At 40.8% G+C, this 20267-nt stretch overlaps 1 protein-coding gene and 1 non-coding gene across 5 annotated transcripts in view; one reads left to right on the plus strand and one right to left on the minus strand.

Moving 5' to 3' along the window:
* The window catches only part of LOC142376899 (tensin-2-like), a 31442-nt gene extending 13176 nt beyond the window's left edge, over nt 1-18266 (plus strand). The window contains exons 1-25 of one of the 4 annotated variants that reach the window (XM_075460571.1): nt 307-391; nt 7034-7066; nt 7170-7219; nt 7395-7578; nt 8774-8824; nt 8992-9114; nt 9213-9277; nt 9481-9564; nt 9713-9825; nt 10024-10084; nt 10352-10427; nt 10844-10973; nt 11650-11715; nt 11804-11920; nt 12009-13412; nt 13530-13677; nt 13789-14654; nt 14807-14938; nt 15271-15363; nt 15581-15658; nt 15789-15866; nt 16004-16172; nt 16357-16425; nt 16758-16787; nt 16984-18266. In XM_075460571.1, coding sequence (XP_075316686.1) covers nt 7417-7578; nt 8774-8824; nt 8992-9114; nt 9213-9277; nt 9481-9564; nt 9713-9825; nt 10024-10084; nt 10352-10427; nt 10844-10973; nt 11650-11715; nt 11804-11920; nt 12009-13412; nt 13530-13677; nt 13789-14654; nt 14807-14938; nt 15271-15363; nt 15581-15658; nt 15789-15866; nt 16004-16172; nt 16357-16425; nt 16758-16787; nt 16984-17128 — 4260 coding nt within the window. In that variant the 5' untranslated portion in view covers nt 307-391; nt 7034-7066; nt 7170-7219; nt 7395-7416 and the 3' untranslated portion in view covers nt 17129-18266. Of the gene's footprint in view, nt 1-306; nt 392-7033; nt 7067-7169; nt 7220-7394; nt 7579-8773; nt 8825-8991; nt 9115-9212; nt 9278-9480; nt 9565-9712; nt 9826-10023; nt 10085-10351; nt 10428-10843; nt 10974-11649; nt 11716-11803; nt 11921-12008; nt 13413-13529; nt 13678-13788; nt 14655-14806; nt 14939-15270; nt 15364-15580; nt 15659-15788; nt 15867-16003; nt 16173-16356; nt 16426-16757; nt 16788-16983 lie in introns of those variants that run through there. The other 3 variants (XM_075460568.1, XM_075460569.1, XM_075460570.1) reach the window with 3 other exon arrangements.
* Nucleotides 18267-18928: 662 nt separating this feature from the next.
* Nucleotides 18929-19000, minus strand: trnaq-uug (transfer RNA glutamine (anticodon UUG)). Its single transcript has one exon. It is a non-coding gene; the product is annotated as a tRNA-Gln (tRNA).
* Nucleotides 19001-20267: the final 1267 nt, after the last annotated feature.

Genomic DNA, 20267 nt, shown 5'->3' on the forward strand with positions numbered 1-20267 from the left:
GTACTCCTGCCACTTTTATTCCGCCTCTTGTCATTTCTCTGCCTGTCGCCTCAGGCCGCTCGAGGGGTCAACAGACATCAGCACCCTGTGCGGGGCTGCCCTATTGACGTGTCTGTGAGTGCACGTGTAAAGGGAAAGTGCTTGCACAGTTGATGGGCTCTACCATGCGTATGACACTGGCAGAGTGAGAGGGGAAATGCTATGTGCTGCCGGCACACTGTTAGTGAGTATGTGTTATTGGGAGGGAGGGAGGAAGGGAGGTAAAGGGAGTTGGTGAGAGGGAGTGAGCTGAGAGTTTGTGTGTGTGAGAGAAGAGGAGGGAGGTAGTGTCACACTCCACACACAGGGCTGCTCAGAGGCAGAAGGAAAGACTGAAGCTGCTTATTGAGAGGTAAAAACACACTACATCGTATTTACTGTTTTAAGCTTTGGGTTTAGTTTGCCTGCTGAAAACATTAGTTTCAACTTGTTACCTCATGTTTCCCCATCCGTTACTCAGCAAGAATCTAACATCTTTAAGCCCGTTCTACAGTGTTTGCTCTGCTAATGCAGCATGTGATTGTGCATATTATTCTGTTAATACTGAAGCCAGAGTGTGCTTGCTTTGCCCAGAAAGGGGATTTTGTTTGCTGAGACTCCTGCTTTGACCTATAAAGAAAACACAGATTTTAAATATTCACATTTCAGAATTGACTCATAAGATTTACTTTTTAATGAGATGGTTGTTATGAAGTGAAGTGTGCCTGAACTATATGCAACGCTAAATGCATGTAAAAGTAAAATATGTGTCATACTTGATTTTTTTTATGGAATTGTTGGCATGGGTCTGTCATTAACTTTGTGGTATGCAACTTCCTGCTGTCCCAATGTGTTTCACCTGTTTACTGTATCTGTCTACTTCAGCACTGTGTGTACATGCATGCATTATTTGTCATGTATATGCATAAGTAAACATTTCTGATCAAAGGATACTTGACAGAGAGTGCCATTGTCCAACACCCAGTCAACTTTCCTGGCATCAGCTGATGGATCCTAATGTTACAAAGTGAAATACAGATGGTGACAGTGTCCTCTCATGCAAACCAGCTGCTCTCCTAATGTTTCATGCTGATTTATGAATTGATATGGCAGTTGTGATCTACTGTATGTACATGCTAATTGTCTAGTGGGGTTTATGATAGTGGCATTCATTTCTTGTCATTACTTGTTCGAGTGGACATAGAATAGATAAAAATTCCCTACAAAGTTGACGGTTCTTTTTGCTTATTTAGTTCAGTTTTCAAAAGCTCTCCTCATTAAATTCTTAGTCGATTTTTTAAGGCAGATGCCAATTTATCAGTCCAGCTCTGGACCAGATGTTGTGAGTGCCTGTTGCTCCCTTCTTTTGGGTGCCTTGAGCCACATTTTCCAACCTTTGCAGCCTTTCATGTGTCACCGCAGGGGACCTGGTGAGCACGCTGTCCTGTGGTTGCAGAGAGTGTCACTGCACATCAGTGGGAAGGTAAAAACAGTAAAGTGGATGGTGATGGCTAGAGTGGACGTTGCAGAGTAAAATATCCTGTCAGATGAATATCTTTGGAACCTGATTATAGTGGTGGCTTATCACTGCAACTTTGTTGTCGCTATTTATAACCATCACTGGCATGATGAGCTGCATACAGATAATTGTCGTGGTTGATTTAATTTTACTGCCTTCCTGGCCTTAGCAACATTGAAGTGTTGCTGAACACACATGCAGATGTAAGCTCAGAGTGTTTATACTGACTACTTTTAATTTCCTGAGTGAGGTGCACATCAAGCTTCGTTTAATATTCCTGGAAGATACTTCTCCTACAGAAGCGCCTTTAAAAACAGTTTGAGTTTAAAGGATGTCATTTGCAATAACTTTATTTTGATACTGGACAGGCTTTGATAAATGTATGAGTTTTCTTCAGTTATTTGGTGTTAATAGTTATTTGGCGAGAAGGCAACAGGACCAACTACCTAAATATGTTAGCTTATTGTAGCCATCAGCCTGTCACATGGGACATGGTGCAAATCAGCCCACTACAATTGCAGCAGACAAGGCAAGGGAATTTGTCGATGACTGACATGCAAATAGACAAAATGAACATTTAAGTGTTCTGAGGGATACTCTGTATAGTCTAAAATAAGGAACTGAATCAAAATAGCTCTGTGAAACCTCTCTGGTCTGTGAGAGTGGTCAGGAGGCATGTTCAGCTGTTGACATCTCTCTCCTGCTCAGGACTCGCTCTCAATTTCTGTCTCTCTTTGCCATTCCTTCCTGTCTTCCAGTCTTTTTCCCTCTAAGTTCTGCCTATTTTTTCTACTCCCCAGACAGTTTGCTTTAGCTTTGAGCTCTTGTTCCCTCCTGTTCAGGGCCAGTTTGGTAGTGACGTACCCTGGCCATGCGGGGTGATGATTATCGAGCTCCTCTTTGTAATCCAATGTTGTTTGTACAAGGCGAGCACATGCTCCTATCTCAAGGATAAGAAATTATTCCCATTGTCTTACCTGAAGCTTTGTAAGCAGCGAGTCAGATTGTAAGACAGCAAGTTAGGGGGAAATAAAAAGGATGACAGACTGTTAGGTGTAAGAAATAGAGAAATAAGAGAGGAAGAACGAGATGCAGAGAGGTAATGAGACAGGAAAGAGCAAGGATGTTGCATCTCTTCTAGAAATGATTCCAGCCACTCCTACATTATCCTTGCTGTGCCCTGAGGAAAACATTAACAATCTGAGTTTTGAAAAAAAAAAAAAAAAAAAAAAAAAGATTTTATTTTAGTTTTTGGTGAGACTATGGAACTTGAGCTTTTTCCACTTTCGTACAGGAAGGCTTACTCACTTCTCCCTGTCCAGACTGTGATGTCACCTCAGAGATGACTGTCAGAGTGAAACTTGCTCCTCCAGGATACTGACGCCTACGTTTTCAATGCTCACATTTATCCCCTGCTTCCACCGCTCCTTCAGATCTGTGTGTTGGATCTCTTCTTCCTCGAAAGGTGGCTCAAGACATGCCATCAATCATACCAGAATCAGAGCCATGCTGCGGTGCAAAGGGGTTTAGGCATCAGGATAATCTAAAGGTTCAATGACTGAGTGAGATCAATACTGACTAAACGTTTTTTTAAATTTGATTAGATAGGCTGTGAACGTCAGAAAATATTGAAAAATCTTCTTGACATTTTCCCAGAACCCTAAGGTATTGTCTTAAAGGAACAGTTCAGTATATTTTGTAAGAAGTTAGAGCAGAACCTTACATAGCTGAAGCTGTTTGTTTGTTGGATGATATTTGAAACTTGAAAACTTGAAACGGTGAGAAACAGACACACAGGCTTCATCTTAAAAAAGCAAAATAGGATTGCAAGCAGTATTAGTCTTTGCTGAAGTGCTGATTATGTTCCAACCCCCAGACACAGCCAAACTGGATATTCCCTCATTCACTGTCTAATTTGATAAGAGAGACCAAATTTATGAGAGAAAAAAAATACAGCATTTCCTTTTGGTTCCTTTTTATGTCCAGCAGTACCAACAGCTGCAAAGCACAACATAAGTGAGTATTTAACATTTCTGCTCGATAAATGATAAGAAAATTGACCCACTGAACAGATCAGTCATCCAGTCCACTAACAGTCAGCCACTCAGTGCCTGTGGGTGGGATAGAGCGCTGTCACTGGCACCTTGGTAAATGCTGACTGATGATCAAGACAAACTGAACCAGATGGCCCCATTCCCAGTGGCTCCAGCATGCATTAATGAAGACCCCGAGGCTGGCAGAGCTACTCAGCACACATGTATACTCTGCATGTATTTACGTGTGTGTGTGTGTGTGTGTATGTTTGTATGTGTGAACTTCTGCCGACCAGCACTGACATCCTGTTGCAAATTGCTTCCTGTTGACTTTGGTGTCTTGCTCCTCTTCTATAATTTGACATTTCTACAGTCTCTGCCTCTAGGTTTTCCTTTTGTCTTCATGTGTGTGTTTGTATGTTTGTGTTTTACATGGGTACATGTGTGTGTTGTGTCTGTCTCCCACTGTTGCTTCCTGAACCTGACTACTTTATCCAGTTAACTACCATTATTAAACCTGTTAAATGTAATTCTCCCCTATGGCTGAATCTCTGTGCTCTTTCATTTACTATTGTTCCTATACTTTAAGTTTTATAACTCGAGTCTGATCAGTCTTTCTGCACTTAGACTTTCTAGATAACAAGTAAGGAATGTGAATATGCCAGTGATGCCATGTTTGTGCCACAATGTGAGAAAGTTGCTGTTTAGGTTTTTATTTTATGTTTTTTTTATTCTATAGAACTTCTTTTTTTTTTTTTTTTTTACCATTCACGGATCAGTGTGGGGTTTTGAATAAAAATATTCAAAGATATCTAATGCTTGCTCCAGTTATCATAGCTCATGTCATAAACCAAGACATGTTGTTAACTTTTTTCAAAGAATGAAAAAATAAAAAAAGGACAACTGAGAGCACCCCAGAGAGTTTCATTGATAGATGCCTTCTTTGAGCTTTAGAGAAGGTTGAAGCTTTGTTTGCTCTTCCAACACCTCCCCAGCAAGTTACCTGATAATTAACTCAATATATTTTTTCTTTAAAAAAAGAAAAAGAATGTTATCATTAACTTGCTGATTGCCAAAGAAAAAATGGGCAAAAATAACAAAACTCTCTATTAACACACGAGTAATATAACATATATAACTATGAAGATGTAGCTTTTTTAGAATACCTTGGTATGTGAGGTCCTCCTTGTCAGCAGTGGGAGCACCATCCAAAAAACACTGACAAAGTATTGGGAAATTAGCCAGAGGTTTGCTCTGCAAAGACTAATATTCGCAACTCGCACAAATGAGTGGACTTGCTGTGTCTAGTATACATGTTTGCCACAAGGACAGTTTCAGTGCCAATGTGGAGCTGGTTCTTTCTTTTGAGAATCGAACCACATTTAGACAGGTTTGAGCGTTACGTAGCAGAGGCTAAGCTCGTTTGTCCACCAAAAAAAAAAAAAAAAACACCCGTTGCTACTGTTTTGCCATAATTGACCAAAATGGTGGTACATTTTTTTAAGTAGCCCCTCTCATGTCCACTGATGCCAGTGGTTTCAATTTTGTCAAGAGAAATTGTGTGGAGTTCTGCTGATGCCAGCTTTTATGCACAGCTGGAAAGGGCAGCTGCTGGCAGTGCAGTCATTTTGTCCCTAAGAGTTTCTAAATAATTATGTAATTTAATTGTCTGATGATATCTCAATGTAATGATGGATAAAAACAGCCTCATTCTTCATAGAATACACTCTTATTGATGAACCGTCTCAGCAAAAAATATTTCTCACATAAGATCACATAAGATCACATATTTCTATTTTTTTTTTTTCAAAACAATGTCTGAAAACATAAAATCTGCACATCAGAAATATGGAAACAATGTTGTCCAACGTATTCATTCAATTACTACCTCATGGATGTGGTAACGTTTTGAGCGCCTGAGATGTCGCCACCATTAAACATTCTGCAACAGTGGCTGCAGTCAGGGAACACAGACTACTGCTTCTGCCAGTGCAAGCCAACTGGCCTGAGTTATTACTACTACTGACCTCACTCACGGAACATTTTTACTTCCAGGTAGTCTCACCATGTGCTGACACTCTATGTGCAGCAAAGAAAATTTGTGAACATATGTGAATTTCAGAGTTTCCTCCAATCTAAAAAAGTTGGCTAAAAAAGTTTGAATAAATACAGTACAGTATGGCGGCAAAAATAGTTGCTTGATGTTTTATGAAAAGCAAATTGCCAACGAAACTTTAAAAACAGCAGCAAAATGATAAAGCTGGGATCACGAGGTGAAAAGTATGGTCTTTATTCTAGATTAAGCACTGTATTGGTGTAAAAGGGCTAGAATCATGCCTTGGAAGGTTGGCCCTTTTATGGTGACTCACAATTTCCAACATGAAAAAAATAAAAGATGAAATGATGTTTTTGTCGGGAAAATGTTTGAAAACTCTATTTCAAATGGTTGCTGTTGTTTTCCTCACATTGTTTCAGCTGTAGATCATTATGACTGTCAGGCATTTTACTTGTTAAGTTGTTGCCTGGCACCTGTCAGTACTGACCAGCACTCAGTGAAACAGTCCATTGCTCCGCTGCCAATCAATCACATGGGGGAGCTCAAATGTAAAAAGCTGGTGTCAAGACTCAGAATACATAACTCTACTGGAATGCTGAATGTTTTGGGACATTTCTTCCTTCACTGGCCATGTGATAGTCATAAATTCTGGTGCATATTTTCACCCATGCCATTTTTTAATCTTTCGTGTTGATGCATTTTTAATTATCTGCCTTGAAATACATTTTTATCAGCCCCCCACCCTTATTATGAAACCAAAAACACAAAAAAAGATGCAAAAACCTATTGAAGTTTATTTGTGTGCACTTGGAATGGCTGTACCCTGTTGGAATGACCTCAGCTTCCCTCGAGCCTCTCTGTGTTTGTGGTTTGGGCAAGTTACTGTTGGCAGCAAACTACAGGGACTGTTCACCACATGTAGAGTCTTCCACCAGCACTAAATCATGTCTGCCTCTATCTATCTCTATAAAGAAATCGATCATGTTTCTATTGAGCTCTTGATATCCTGAGCAACACCTCTGCTCAGTCAACCAAATGACCAGCACAACAAGCAGTTCTCTATAGTTCTCTTACCATGGACCCGTATTTGTATTAATCTGTGTGTTTTCCGACAAAACGTGTGTCACAAGTTTGTCATGTGGAACCACAAAATCCACACTGACAGATGCATCTTGAAACCAGCTGCTGCAGATGACAGAGAGAGAGAGTGAGAATGAGTTTTACTAGCCTCAATAGCAGCTCCTCTTCCTTCCTCTTCATCCCACAGCCTTCAATTCCTTCATCTGTACTGCTGGAGCGGGACCATGAGCATTATATCAAACACATGACTTGACTTGTGCAGGTTCATTCAAAGTGTATGCATATGTTGCTGCTCGAAAATCTAACCATATGTTTATCTCCTCTCAGGTGCCTGCAACCTGCACCCCAGTTACGGACCTGGTAGGTTTGTGCAAGTTTTTGTAAGAAAGGAGTGTTACATATCTTGGGAGGCAACGTGTCACAGTAGCACTGTGCTACTCTTTTTTTCTTCTTTGTTATACAGCACAGTTCCACTAAATCAACATCACAGAAGAAGAGAGGCTCCATACCAAGGTACTAGAAAGCCTGAATCAAACACATGCAGACAAAAGAAAATGGCATTTTTAGATAGAAACATTCAAAAAAGTCAAAGTAAAGTAAAGCTTGAATCAAAGAGAGGAATTTAGTGTGTGTACTGTCTACTGGCTGTTTTGGCTGCACTAAAAGAATGGGTTTTCACGATGTCTAGAAGTAAAAGCGTGGAGCAAGTGATGGAGCATGTAATGGAGTGCCACTACGACTTTGACCTCACCTACATCACAGAGAGGATCATTTCGGTCTTCTTTCTGCCTGACCTGGAGGAGCAGCGGTACCGCAGAAACATGCAGGAAGTGGCTTCCATGCTCAAATCTAAGCACCAAGATAGGTTTCTGGTTAGTTGAAAATTGTTTTATAAACACGGATACACTTAAAAACTGACTGGATGAATCTGCGAGTAGCTTATGTCTGCTGTTTAATGTAAAAACCCCAGTTCCAAAACGGTTGGGACGCTATGTAAAATTTAAATGAAAATAGGATTCAATCGCTTGAAACCATATAAACTAATATTTGATTCACAATAGAATTTATATCAAATGCTGAAACTGGGACATTTTACTATGTCATGACAACATGCTAGCTCATCTTGAATTGATTATAAAACATGTCTTAAAAAAGTTGTGACAAGGCCATATCTCCTCTTCTTACTAGTCTGTGAAATCTGGGAACTAAAGAGGCCAGTTGCTGGAAATGTGGGAGAGAAACAATGTCCTATTCTTGTCTGATATAGGGTTCTAGCCGCTCAACAGTCCTTAGTCTCCTTTATGATATTTTGCGTTTCATGATGTGACAAATTTGTCCAGTTGGTGAAAGTTCTGAACTGCAGGCAAGCCGTGGATGACACAGTGAACTGTGGAAGTGTTCCTGAGCCCATGCAGTGGTTCTAATGACAGAATTCTGGGTGCCCAAAGATCATGGGAGTCCACTATTGATTCACATTTAAACTTTGAGGAACATTATCATGAAATGACTTCACAATTTGTAGATGTGGTTTTTTTGGGTTGTTTTCTTGCAGATTGTTGAACCCTCTGCCCATTTTCACTAATAATAGACTCTGCCTCTCCTAGGTGCTCCTTTTATGCTCAGTCATGTTACTAACGTGTTGCCAACTAACCTAATTAGTTGCAACATGTTCCTCCACCCGTTTCTTTTTTAGTTCCACATACTTTTCCAGTTTTTTCTTTCCCCCGTTCCAGCTTTTCTGAGCTGTATTGCTGCCATCAAATTTGAGATGAGCTAATATTTTTCATGAAACAGTAAAATGTTCCACTTTCAGCATTTTATGTTTTTCATGTTCTATTATGAGTAAAACATTGGTTTTATGAGATAGATAGATTGCATTCTGTTTTTATCCTTCTAATTGAGGTTTTATTAGCTAAAGCTTAAGATGTTTATTTGTGTGTAGATAATCACAAATTGTTTGCTCTCAGTCCACATCTGCGATAGATACACTTGCATATTCCTTCCTCAATTGGTTCTTTTAAGTAGTATTTTATCTATTGCCTGCTTCTGCATTTCTGCATTTTCCAGCTGCTGAATTTATCAGAGAAGAGACATGATATCACCAGACTTAACCCAAAGGTACAAGTATTTACACCTGAAAAGGAAGAGGGCATTGCACAGCATAAGCACATGAATGCATGAATGCATGAAGGCATGCACAAACAATATTATTAAATATTTTCCACGATATAAACTTTGAAATGGAAAGACACCAGAATTTGAAACATAAATCGTCTGCGGTCCAGGTGCAGGACTATGGCTGGCCTGATTGTCACGCTCCTCCTCTGGACAGGATTTGTGCCATTTGTAAGGCCATGGAGACCTGGCTGACCTCTGACCCAGGCAATGTGGTGGTCCTTCACTGCAAAGTCAGTGTAACCTGAACACACAACTGCTTGGTTTGCTGTGAAATTTTTCTGAAGGGGAAAAAAATAGTTAACTGGCCATTCGATCTTTGCTTTTACAGGGAAACAAAGGGAAGACGGGGGTCATTATGGCAGCATACATGCACTACAGCAAGATATCAGCTGGGTAATGTGCATCATTTGAAGTGGACAAGACACTCAATATCCCAGCATGTTCCCTTTAAAGCTTTATTTTATTCCAAAAAAGTATTTCACCAACAACATCCATAATCTGCTCAAAGTATGAAGGTTGTGACCTTCATATTATACACAATACAATGTGGCATTTTATGTGCACAGATACGTTTTAATTGCTGCATTTATTTACAGAGCGGACCAGGCTCTCACCACGCTGGCCATGAGGAAGTTCTGTGAGGACAAAGTCTCCTCTTCCCTGCAGCCCTCTCAGAACAGGTGCCACGCATTCATGCACCTGTGCATTTACCATCTCTGCCATATGTCGCAAACTTACATGCTATCATTATTTTTATTATTATTTCATATTGCTTTAGTCACACTCTCATTTCATCATACACATCATTTCCTCATCTTTAATCCACAGGTACATCTACTACTTTCGTGGTTTGTTGTCCGGTACCATTAAAATGAACAGCAGTCCTCTGTTCCTTCATCAGATTGTCATTCCCTCCCTACCAAACTTCCAGGCAGGAGGAGGTCAGTTTTTTTTTTTCTTTTCACACACTTGCTTTCACTTTTGGTGAAATAGTAAGAGTGCTCTAATGCTAACTATGAGTTTAGAACAGTGAGTAGAAGTTTTATAATGTTGATGAATAAGTACAGTAAAGATTTTGTCTATTCAACGTCACTAGTTTTGAAATTGTTAACTTCCTCAGCTTCTTTCTGTATATGCAGGATTTTATCCTTTCCTGAAAATCTACCAGTCTCTACAACTCGTCTACACCTCAGGCGTCTAGTAAGTATCCAGTCACTTGGATCACTGTGTATTGGACTTCACCATTTTGTCCGTGTGTGTGGTGGGGGGGGGTTGCCTGTCTTTCCTTCAGTCTCTTTGACAGATGTTGACTCGAGAGGTCACGGTCTGTGTTTAACTGCAGTCTAGTCTGTGCTTACATTAAAGTGTATGATGTTTACCTGTGTTTTACCCAACTGAGACATGTTTTAACTTGTTTTATGTATGTTTGAAGCTGGTGTTCCCACTCTTTATTCTCTGTGTATCTAGTGATCCCCAGAGCTCCAGGGCAAGAAAGCTGTGTGTGACTATGGAGCCAGCGTTGCTATTAAAGGGGGACATTATGGTGAGATATGGGTTATCAAGAACTGGATGTCATTTAAAACACTGCTTGGATTTGAATCCAATCTACATCCATTCTTTCTGAACTGACAGTATGTTTTCCTTGGTGGTTTTTGCACCTAAAACTTGGAGTCAGTGGCAAACTTTATTTTAAAAAATCGGTTGATTATTTTCAAACCATTTAAGCTCTGACTCATCTGTAGATAACAAACATGTGCAGTGTCTCTTGGTGAGGATACCACTGTCAAATTTGTGCTTATCACAGTGCAGATCGTTGCCATAGCAGCAACACGTACTAAATCTACATTTATTAAAATAAATTGTGAACGAGTAAACAAAAATGCGATTATTCTTTCTTTTACTTATCATTCTGAGACATTACCCCTTAATGTATTCTCTCATACCACTCCTTATCTGCAGGTGAAGTGCTATCACCGGCGGAGCAGAGCCACAGAGAGGGAGGTGGTCTTCAGAGTCCAGTTCCACACCTGCACCGTTCATGGAGCCCAGCTGTGGTTTGGCAAGACGGAGCTAGACTTGGCCTGCACAGGTATAAAAAACACAAAAGTCCGAAAAATGCCTCAGTTCCAAATAGGGATGACAGAAATGAGTGGAGGGCAGAACATACATTACTGCAGTGCTTTATTATATCAATTCAGCTTGCTAAGACTGTACTACATCTGTAATGCACTGGATTGTGAAGTAAGAGTAAACATATTAATGGAAAAATAGGGCACCCACTGCTGTATATTTCTGCTGCTTCCTTGCTGTATAACTCAAGACCCATTTTTTTTCCCTCAGACCGTCGTGGTGTTAGTGTGTATTTTGAGACAAATAGCAAATGACAGTGTCAGGTTAGATGAAACAGAAATGTTTACATGTGGCCCACAAACCAGCAGTCTCATGGCAGTAGCTGTTAGTGCTGCCTGCTGGCGCATGCATACAGGATTTGTGAATAATGTTAGCCACACAGATGCTTGGATTTTAAAAGAAAGCTCTTCTCAGTAGATGGATTTCTTTGATGAGTTCCATTCTGTTTGGTAAAGTAATTTCCTTTCTTTTTGGCCTATTTATTTCCACCTCGAAAAGAGCAAAAAGCAGCCGTATTTATTTGTTAACTTTGGTTTTTCTGCTTCACAGATCACACCTTCTGGTGGATGTTTTTCTCACTCTGTGGTTACGCTCTGGATATTTTAGTCACTGCCTTTATGCTCGTCTTTCTGTAGATGACAGATTTCCTCCAGATGCTACTGTGGAATTTATCTTCTCCAATGGTCCAGAAAAAATGAGAGGTGACTATTATCATCTGTTCGTCCACCTGTGTGTCTGTCACCATAACATTTTAAGAATTCAGTGGGTTTTCATTTCTGCTTTCTCCAGGTCGAGAATACCGCAAGAACGACACATGCATCAAGGTAGACTACAACACCTCAGACCCTGTTGTCAGATGGGACTCTTATGAGAATTTCAATCTCCACCACCAAGACAGCATGGAAAGTAAGAACATGCAAACAGGTGTAAACGTGTAGTTTAACATAAAAAAAGGTTGAAATCAAACAACATAACATTTCCTTTACCTTTCCAGTAGATATCTCACACACCAGAGGCCCTCTAGACGGCAGCTTGTATGCTCAAGTGAGGAAGCGACGTGGACCAGGTGCAACTGCCCCAGCAGCTTCACCCAATGGATGCCTCACTAGCAGCCCAACTGTGAAAACCCAACCCCACACCCAGCTCCAACCTCCCACCTACACCTCTAAATCCAGCTGTTCCTCAGTCCCTTCAGAAGCCTCTCTGTCCATTAACTGTCCTGACAGAGAAAAAACTGACTGTCCATTTGGGAGAGAAAATGTGGAGCATAGAGCAAAGGAGAAGATGAAAGAGAGAGAAAGGGACAGAGAAACCGCTATTTTAGACGATGGAGACCCGTCGAGTCCAGTGCGTTTGAGGCAAGAGCGCTCCTGTAGTGGTCGAGCGGGTACAAAATGTAGTGATGCCGGATGGGAAATGGAGAGAGAGCTCTGTCTTTCAAGTGGTCACCGTCCTGTACGTTGCAACGACATTAAAACCCACCCAAAAAGCCAAACTCTGCCAGCTTTACCATCCAAATCTATGTCCCCTCCTCCTCGTTCAACTCACAGGGAGTTCTGCCATCGCCATAGCACACATCCCTTACCTGAGTTACCATGGGAACTTCCACCCCCACCTCCATCCCTGCCGTGCGTCCACAGGCAATGCTACCCTTATCCAACCACTGAGCACACCCACACTCACAGCCACACCCTGCCAGCCTCAAACAGACTCTGCACGGGGAATGAGTGTCACCTCTTCCACTATTCCAGCCTCAGCCCAGGCTCTCACCTCTCCCACCAGCCACAGCCCTCAAGCCCTTACAGAGAAATGTTCTTTGGCTCCCCTGCATCATCTTCTTGCTGCACATGTCAGGACTGTTCCAGCAGGCGAGAGCATCAATCAGCCTCAGTCAGGCCGCTCCATCTGCTGCACCCTGACCAATCAGAGAATCCCCATTGGGCCCAAGCAGCTGGGATACAACGGACAAGAGAGGTACTTCCACTATGGGAAACAGAAAATCCATGGGAGCTGGCAAGAGAGGCAGAATTCTGGCAGTGCAAAACATCAATACCGGCATTTCGTCTCTGCCACTCCACTCTGGACAAGGTTCCAAACCCGGAGCAATCTCGATTTGTCATTGCACCTCACCAGAGCTACGCCATCCCCCAGTCACTGATAGATGTGCGGGATGGAGCGAGCAGTGGTTACCACACTCCTTTACAGCCCCGTCACTCCTGCCCCTGCTCCCCGTACCAGTCATCCCCGTCTGAGAGCCGTGAGAGCCGGGGTTATGCCTCAGGCTATCACTCCGGATCAGCCTCACCTCTGCCTGCAAGTAGCCCTTCTACTGAGAGAGGAAGGCTTCCCGAAACCCCCTCAGGATCTGGAGACCAGCTGCGCAATGAGCAGAACAAAGGTAAATGAGAAAGTGTTGGAGGTTATTTTTCATACGGATAGCTTTTTTTGCTTCTTGTTCACTCTTTTCTTTGTTATACCTTTAATATAACCCTGTTAATCTCTCCTGATAAAATAGAAAAGACTAAGACGGATGCAGAGGATGACATATCTCAAGGTTCAGAGAGCAAATCTGATTCCCAAGGTCAGTCAAGCACCCCAGGCCTGGACTCTGACCATGACTACACACTCATTGGTAGCAGCAGCCCAACTCACACAGAGGACAGGTGTTTGAAACACTCTTTCATTCATCAATTAATGCTGGGAGTGTGTTTTCATTTATCCCAATATCTAAATAAAGTCTAATTTTTTCCCCCCATTCTTTGTCTTTTGACTAGCATAAGTGCTGAAAGCCCACTTCAAAGCCAAGAAACTGCTATACATCAAGGGTCCAACAAAGATAATGAGAAATCTATCACACCAGTGCCATCAGAGACACAAACCCAGAGTTTAGCCATATCTGCAAATCCCACACAGCCATCAACCAAGTCTTCTCTGAGTGCTGATGATAAGCTTGGAGCAGCCGAGGTTACAGGAAGTGTCGATGGATATAAGCAATCACGTACTTCAAGCTATGCTACTGTCGTCATCAGCCCAATCCAAGTCCAACTCAATGGGTCTGCTCTTCCTATTGATGGCCCATCCGACTGCAGCAGAGATGTAGCACAGAATCTGTCTGCAAGTTTAAGTTCCAGCCCTTCCACCACCTCCCCAAATTCTCCCATTGGTTCCCCAGAGCTGCAGTCTTCTCCTCAGCACTCCACAACTGCTGCAGATACAGCAAGACAGAGACTGACCCCAGACAGAGACAGCACAGCTGACACCAAACCTCCATCACCTGTGCCCGATGGATATCACACACCAACCTTCCCCATAGCCTCCTACTACTACTCATTACTAAACGTCCCCCATGTCCCATACACTGGGTACACCGCAGTAACTATCCCCGCCATCCAGCCACCGCTCCCAGAGAAGAAGCGGCATTCCTCCACAGCAACATCCCTGAATGGACACAATGCACTCCTCCGGGCCTCCTCAGCTCCTTCTCCCGCGCAGCATGTTACTTTCTCTCCTGCTGTTGGAGAGCAAAGAAGGGGGTCTCCACAACCCAGCTGTAGGGATGAGGTAGACATCAGGGTAAATGCAAAGTTTGTCCAGGACAGCTCAAAATATTGGTACAAACCAGGCATCTCCAGAGACCAAGGTGAGGGTTCATGGTTTGTATTAATCATTTTTTTCAACCATCTCACTAAATATAAATGAAGTGGGTAAGTTGGTACAATTTCAAACAGCAAGATGACTGACATTACCCATTATCTCTTCTTTTACACCTCCACTCTGTCGTCTCCACCATAGCCATAGCTGTGTTGAAGGACAAGGAGCCGGGAACTTTCCTCATTAGAGACAGTAACTCCTTCCAGGGTGCCTACGGCCTGGCCCTCAAGGTGGCGACCCCTCCTCCTAATGCCAACATAGCTGGGAACAAAGGTATTCATGGCACAGTTTTACAAGTCAAGAGTTTTGCTTTTTGGTCATGGGCCCTCGGCTTGTTTTTTTATGTTTAGTAAAAGGCTCCAGAGGGACTGACTCGGAAGAGAGTATAAAGTTTATCCAAAAAACACAAGTAAGGTTACGTCATGATCAGCCAAAAAAGCAGGAGCTTCACATTACATTAACATCAGCCAGGTTTGAAGCAGAAATAATGACTAGTAAAGAACAAACAAGACAGATTTCTCGATTTATCCGGGAGACAGCTTGACAGTGCGCCATATGTTTAATCATCGCTCCCTACCTTCTTACTCTCCTCTTCCTCTTCCCAGGGGATCCTCTGGAACAGCTGGTGAGACACTTCCTCATTGAGACTGGGCCACGGGGAGTGAAGATCAAGGGCTGTCAGAACGAGTCCTACTTTGGTCAGTTATGGGGTAGACATAACTACTGCAATATGTTTGACATGTTTGGTTATATATAAGATTCTGGAGCATATCTTTCAAACCTATAAACCTAAAAAAAAAATTCATTATCATTTACATTGTCAAAGGCAGGCTATTTTCCTTGTTTTAATCCCTTTTAATCTGTCACAGTTGTAATCTGACGCACCTAGTTTCTCTTTCTGTCTTTTTGTCTCAGGGAGTTTATCTGCCTTGGTGTACCAACATTCAATTACTCCCATCTCTCTACCATATGCCCTCCGCATTCCAGAAAAGGGTAATACTTGTATCATTAGTTTTCAATCTGAAAAACACAAACCTGTTATGAATAGCAGGTTATTGCAATAGTTTCAGTTCTCTATCATTTTGACGGTATTGCTTGGTAACACAAGGCAATGATGTTTCAGATCTGGTTGGGGAGCTTCAGGAGATTCAAAGTGCATCAAATACAAGTACAGCAGCTGACCTCCTCAAGCAAGGAGCAGGTAGAGCACAAGCTTGTTCAGGCAGCGACAGTATACCGTAGTTGAAGTTCTTCTTTTTTTTCAACTGCTCAAGCATCATATTTCACAGCATTGACCCCTAAAATCTCATGATAATTTTAATCCCTCTAATGTTTCAGCATGCAACGTGCTCTACCTAAACTCTGTAGAAACAGAGTCACTAACGGGGCCGGAGGCTGTTTCCAAGGCAACCAAGTGTACTTTAGCTCTGAATCCACGGCCAGTGGCAACAGTGGTCCACTTTAAAGTGTCTTCTCAAGGCATCACGCTAACCGACAGCAAAAGAAGGTACTGTACTTCTGAAGCACCGCAGACTTGTTTATAAGGGAGAGCACCACATTTTATTCAAGTGAGTGTCACTTGTAGGAGAAGAGGAAGTAATTTCCTAATGCAGGATGATTAAAACTACACATCAATTTGACAAAAAAAAAAGCCAGACATAGGAGTTTTCATGTGGTTTACATCTTCACAGGTTGTTCTTTCGGAGGCACTACCCAATCAACAGTGTCACTTTCAGCAGTCTTGACCCTCAAGATCAGAGGTGGGTCAATCAATATGAGGAAAAAATACACACATCATTGATTTACCGTTCATTACAACTTCTTGTGCTTGTACAAGTCCTTACTGATCGCCTTCAGTGAAGGTGATAATAAATGTGCTCTTGTTACTGCTGCTGCTGTACAAATCGTTGCTAATTAGACTTATATTTTTTGCAATATAAGTTCTCTTTGTGAGTTGCTTGTCTGCTTTTGCACTCTGAGAGGTAAATGTAGATTACCACTGAGTACTTAGGCTTATGAAACAGTCTCCATATCCTTGTTATTCATGTATTCCTACATTTTATTTCTGTGTCTCTGTGTGCCCGGGCTTCAGGTGGACTAATTCTGATAGCACGCCATGCAAGTAAGTGCTTGTGTCACTGTATGTTTTTTCCACCTGAGTCGTATAACAGAATGGTACAACGTGCTCCTTTGCATGGCAGTTTATCACAATCAGATTTGTTGATGCCGATGTCCAGAGACAAAATGTGGTGCTTTTCAGTGTGAAATATTATTTGCTATCCAGTCTTTTGACCTGTCATGTCTTCTCTCTACTGCAGGATGTTTGGCTTTGTGGCCAGGCGGACAGGCCCTACTACAGAGAATGTGTGTCACCTGTTTGCTGAGATGGACCCCGAGCAGCCAGCTGTGGCAATTGTCAACTTCATCAACAAAGTCATGTTGGGACCACAACTAAGAAGATGAGGAAACAGGCGATTTAAAACTATGGACTGTTGTAGATCTGAAGATACTAACATGATTTTGACATCGTATCTCATGAAGTTTCAATACAATAAACACATTTTTGTTTGCAGGTGGCACCTGTGCTGAATGACTGTTTTCATAAGAGAATCCCCTTTTTTTGATAAATCACTGCTCTGTAGGGCTACAAATTGCTGAGCTGTCCGTTTACATAGCAAAGGGTTACAGAGGAATAGTTTTCGAAGCCAAAGAGTGACCTAACATTGTCAGACAAGAGTTTCATGTGGCATCTGGGTGTTTTTGTTTTTCAGTTTTTTTCCTCTTTCAATTTTTATTCATGTTTTTATCATGTTTCAAACAGTTTATAGGATGCAAAATAACTTTACAAACAGCATGATGGGAAACCAAATTCTCTATATTACTGTCAAAAGCTCAAGGAAAAGGAGCTAAGAGGGTCTTAATAATGTGGCAGAGAGTAAGAGTCAAGTTTCAAGGTAAAGTGACTTAATCACAACTGCGTTCCTTGTGTGACATGAGAGAGAGAGAAAAGTAAGTGATTTTAATGAAGGGGAGAGAGCTGTTCGTTTTCTACAATCTATTTTCACTCTCCGATTCAACTAAATAAAAGCGTTGATTTCAATCCACAGAGAGAGGGTTTTTCTAGCTGCCTTCAAATGTGTATTTTTATCTAACTGATGCGTTAAACAAAAATACACTTTTGAGTTATACTAGAATTTAAAACACAAACAGGTTTTCTTTAGTAGAAAGAAGGCCAGCCTTAAAACTAATGAGCACTTATATATTAAAGGATATTGGACATTACATAGACATACATCTTTTCTACCAGGGCTTAGTCTAAAAACATTGGTCTTTCAATTCATACTCATTTTCATTTCTATGATCCAATACTAATTCATAAATCGTGCCTTCACCTTCAGATGTGCAAAGTTTCATCCCCATTAATTTTCATGGCAATGCACTCCTTTCATTCTTCTCGTTGATATCCAAGCAAAACTGCTGCTGTAGCTGAAATACCCCTGAACAAATTGATGTGTATCTGTTTAAATAATCGATTCGAATGATAAATAATTGTATTTATTAAGGCCTTGTGCATCAGAAATGAATAAACTGGGAAAATCACTGGTGAATTTGTACAGCTGTAAATGAGACATCTCGTTTTGTAATAGAGTTAAAATAAATTATCACCAGAAGAAATCTATAATATCTGCAGCTTTGGGAATGTCATAAAAAGTATTTTCATATCACGCGAGTCTAATTCCTGTTTCAGATTTTGACAAATATCCATATACAGTATGATGAGTGAAGTGTTTCAGAGAGAAATTGAACTCACAGCCAAAGATTGTTATTATTGTGATAAGATATCCGAATGATTTCTTTGTTTTTATTTGATCTATACCTTTTTGTTTAATATTTGTGTTTTCTACACTGAGAGAGTATTTAGATCATTTCAGCACTCTCAAATTTTCATATAAGATTTCTTTTTTCTTTCTTTTTGTAAAAGAAGTAATATATTTTGAGTTGTTGAAAGGAATTGAGTACGTGTCTGACAAGAAAATTAAACCAATTTATTCAAACAAGAAATCAAAAGTATCCCTCCTCATTTAAATGTCTCTCGTGTGGTTTCTCAGTTTGTATATAGCTTTGACTCACGAGCAAAGAGCGGGTGGAAGTAGTTAGCATAAAATAAATAATAGGAAAGAAAGGTAACTGTTTTCGAAAACATCTTGAATATGCGCAAGTGAGGACGAAAGCCATTATATTTATATTTAGATCAAAAGGATGAGGTCCCACCGAGATTTGAACTCGGATCGCTGGATTCAAAGTCCAGAGTGCTAACCATTACACCATGGGACCAACTACCAATCTGTGGAATGCACAGCTCTATTTCAAAGAAGTAATAAATGGGTAGGGGACATGTGTTTATAATGTCTTGAAGGGTGTGTGTTGAAATATGAATCATTTTCAAGTGATATACATAACCATATGGTATGCGAGTATATATCACGCAAACTCCGTGTTCCGTTGTTTGCTAGCTGACCAAAGCTAGCTAACTGATAGCTGAGGAAACTCGCTGTGTGAAATCGGCGTCGCTGTAAAAAATGTAAGGTTTCCAGCTCGCATATACGCATGCATATAAAGTTGTGGGTTTGCCACAACGTTTGTCTAACAAAACACTGGATGTGGGCAATACAAAGCTGAAGAGCCATGGTTGTTAATATCAGTAGCGTCATCTTGCTTTCTGTTCGTTTTCTACAATCTATTTTCACTCTCCAATTCAACAAAATAAAAGCGTTGATTTCAAAATAAGAGTACTATTTGTGGTCGAGCTTAACGCCTGATTTTCTTATTTCATGACCCGATGATGTGCTGCTGTTACATAAAGGAAACTTTAGTAGGACCTGTTGATCTTATTGACAAAAATATTTACTAGTGCTGAGGCTGGACAAAAATATTGTAATTTAGCCTATTTGTATTGTCTGCAATTGTAGGAAATGAATGTGAATCTATTTGACAAATAACAAATGATACCTGAAGTAAAATCTAAACAAGAATTAAAATACCAAAGACCTCAGGAACTACTACAAGTGTATTTGAGAAACCACACAACTGCTTCAGTGACTAGCTAATTAGTAACTACAGAAGTCTGAGTATAGCAGGTTCTCAGCTCAACCACCAAGTGCTTCACTGAGACATTGTTGGGTTTTATCCATATCACTGTGAAGCCTTGTTTTGAAGCTAACATTGAGATTACATATGTTATACGATATAAGATTTACATATGTAATTCTTCTTCTTCTGTAACTGTAAAACAGAATGGAATTACTTGCAAATCATTTGAACCACGTATTAACTTAAAAATAGAAGAGAGACAATGTATCAAGTTTATTTAAAGTGATAAACTACGAACATCTAGCCTAATAGTTTGTGCTTTATTGATATTTGGGTATATATTATTAATAATATTCTTTCAATTACACTTAACATTTGTGAACTGAGGAGACTAGTTGCAGTTGTAGTTTTAAAACCAAATGCTTTCCCATTCTCCCTACATTCTGCTTTGTTAGATTTTTTCTATTGTTTTTTTTTCTTTATGACCCATGAAGTTGTAATACATTTCACC

Source organism: Odontesthes bonariensis, chromosome 3 (assembly GCF_027942865.1).
Source record: "Odontesthes bonariensis isolate fOdoBon6 chromosome 3, fOdoBon6.hap1, whole genome shotgun sequence".
Taxonomy (NCBI): Eukaryota; Metazoa; Chordata; class Actinopteri; order Atheriniformes; family Atherinopsidae; genus Odontesthes; species Odontesthes bonariensis.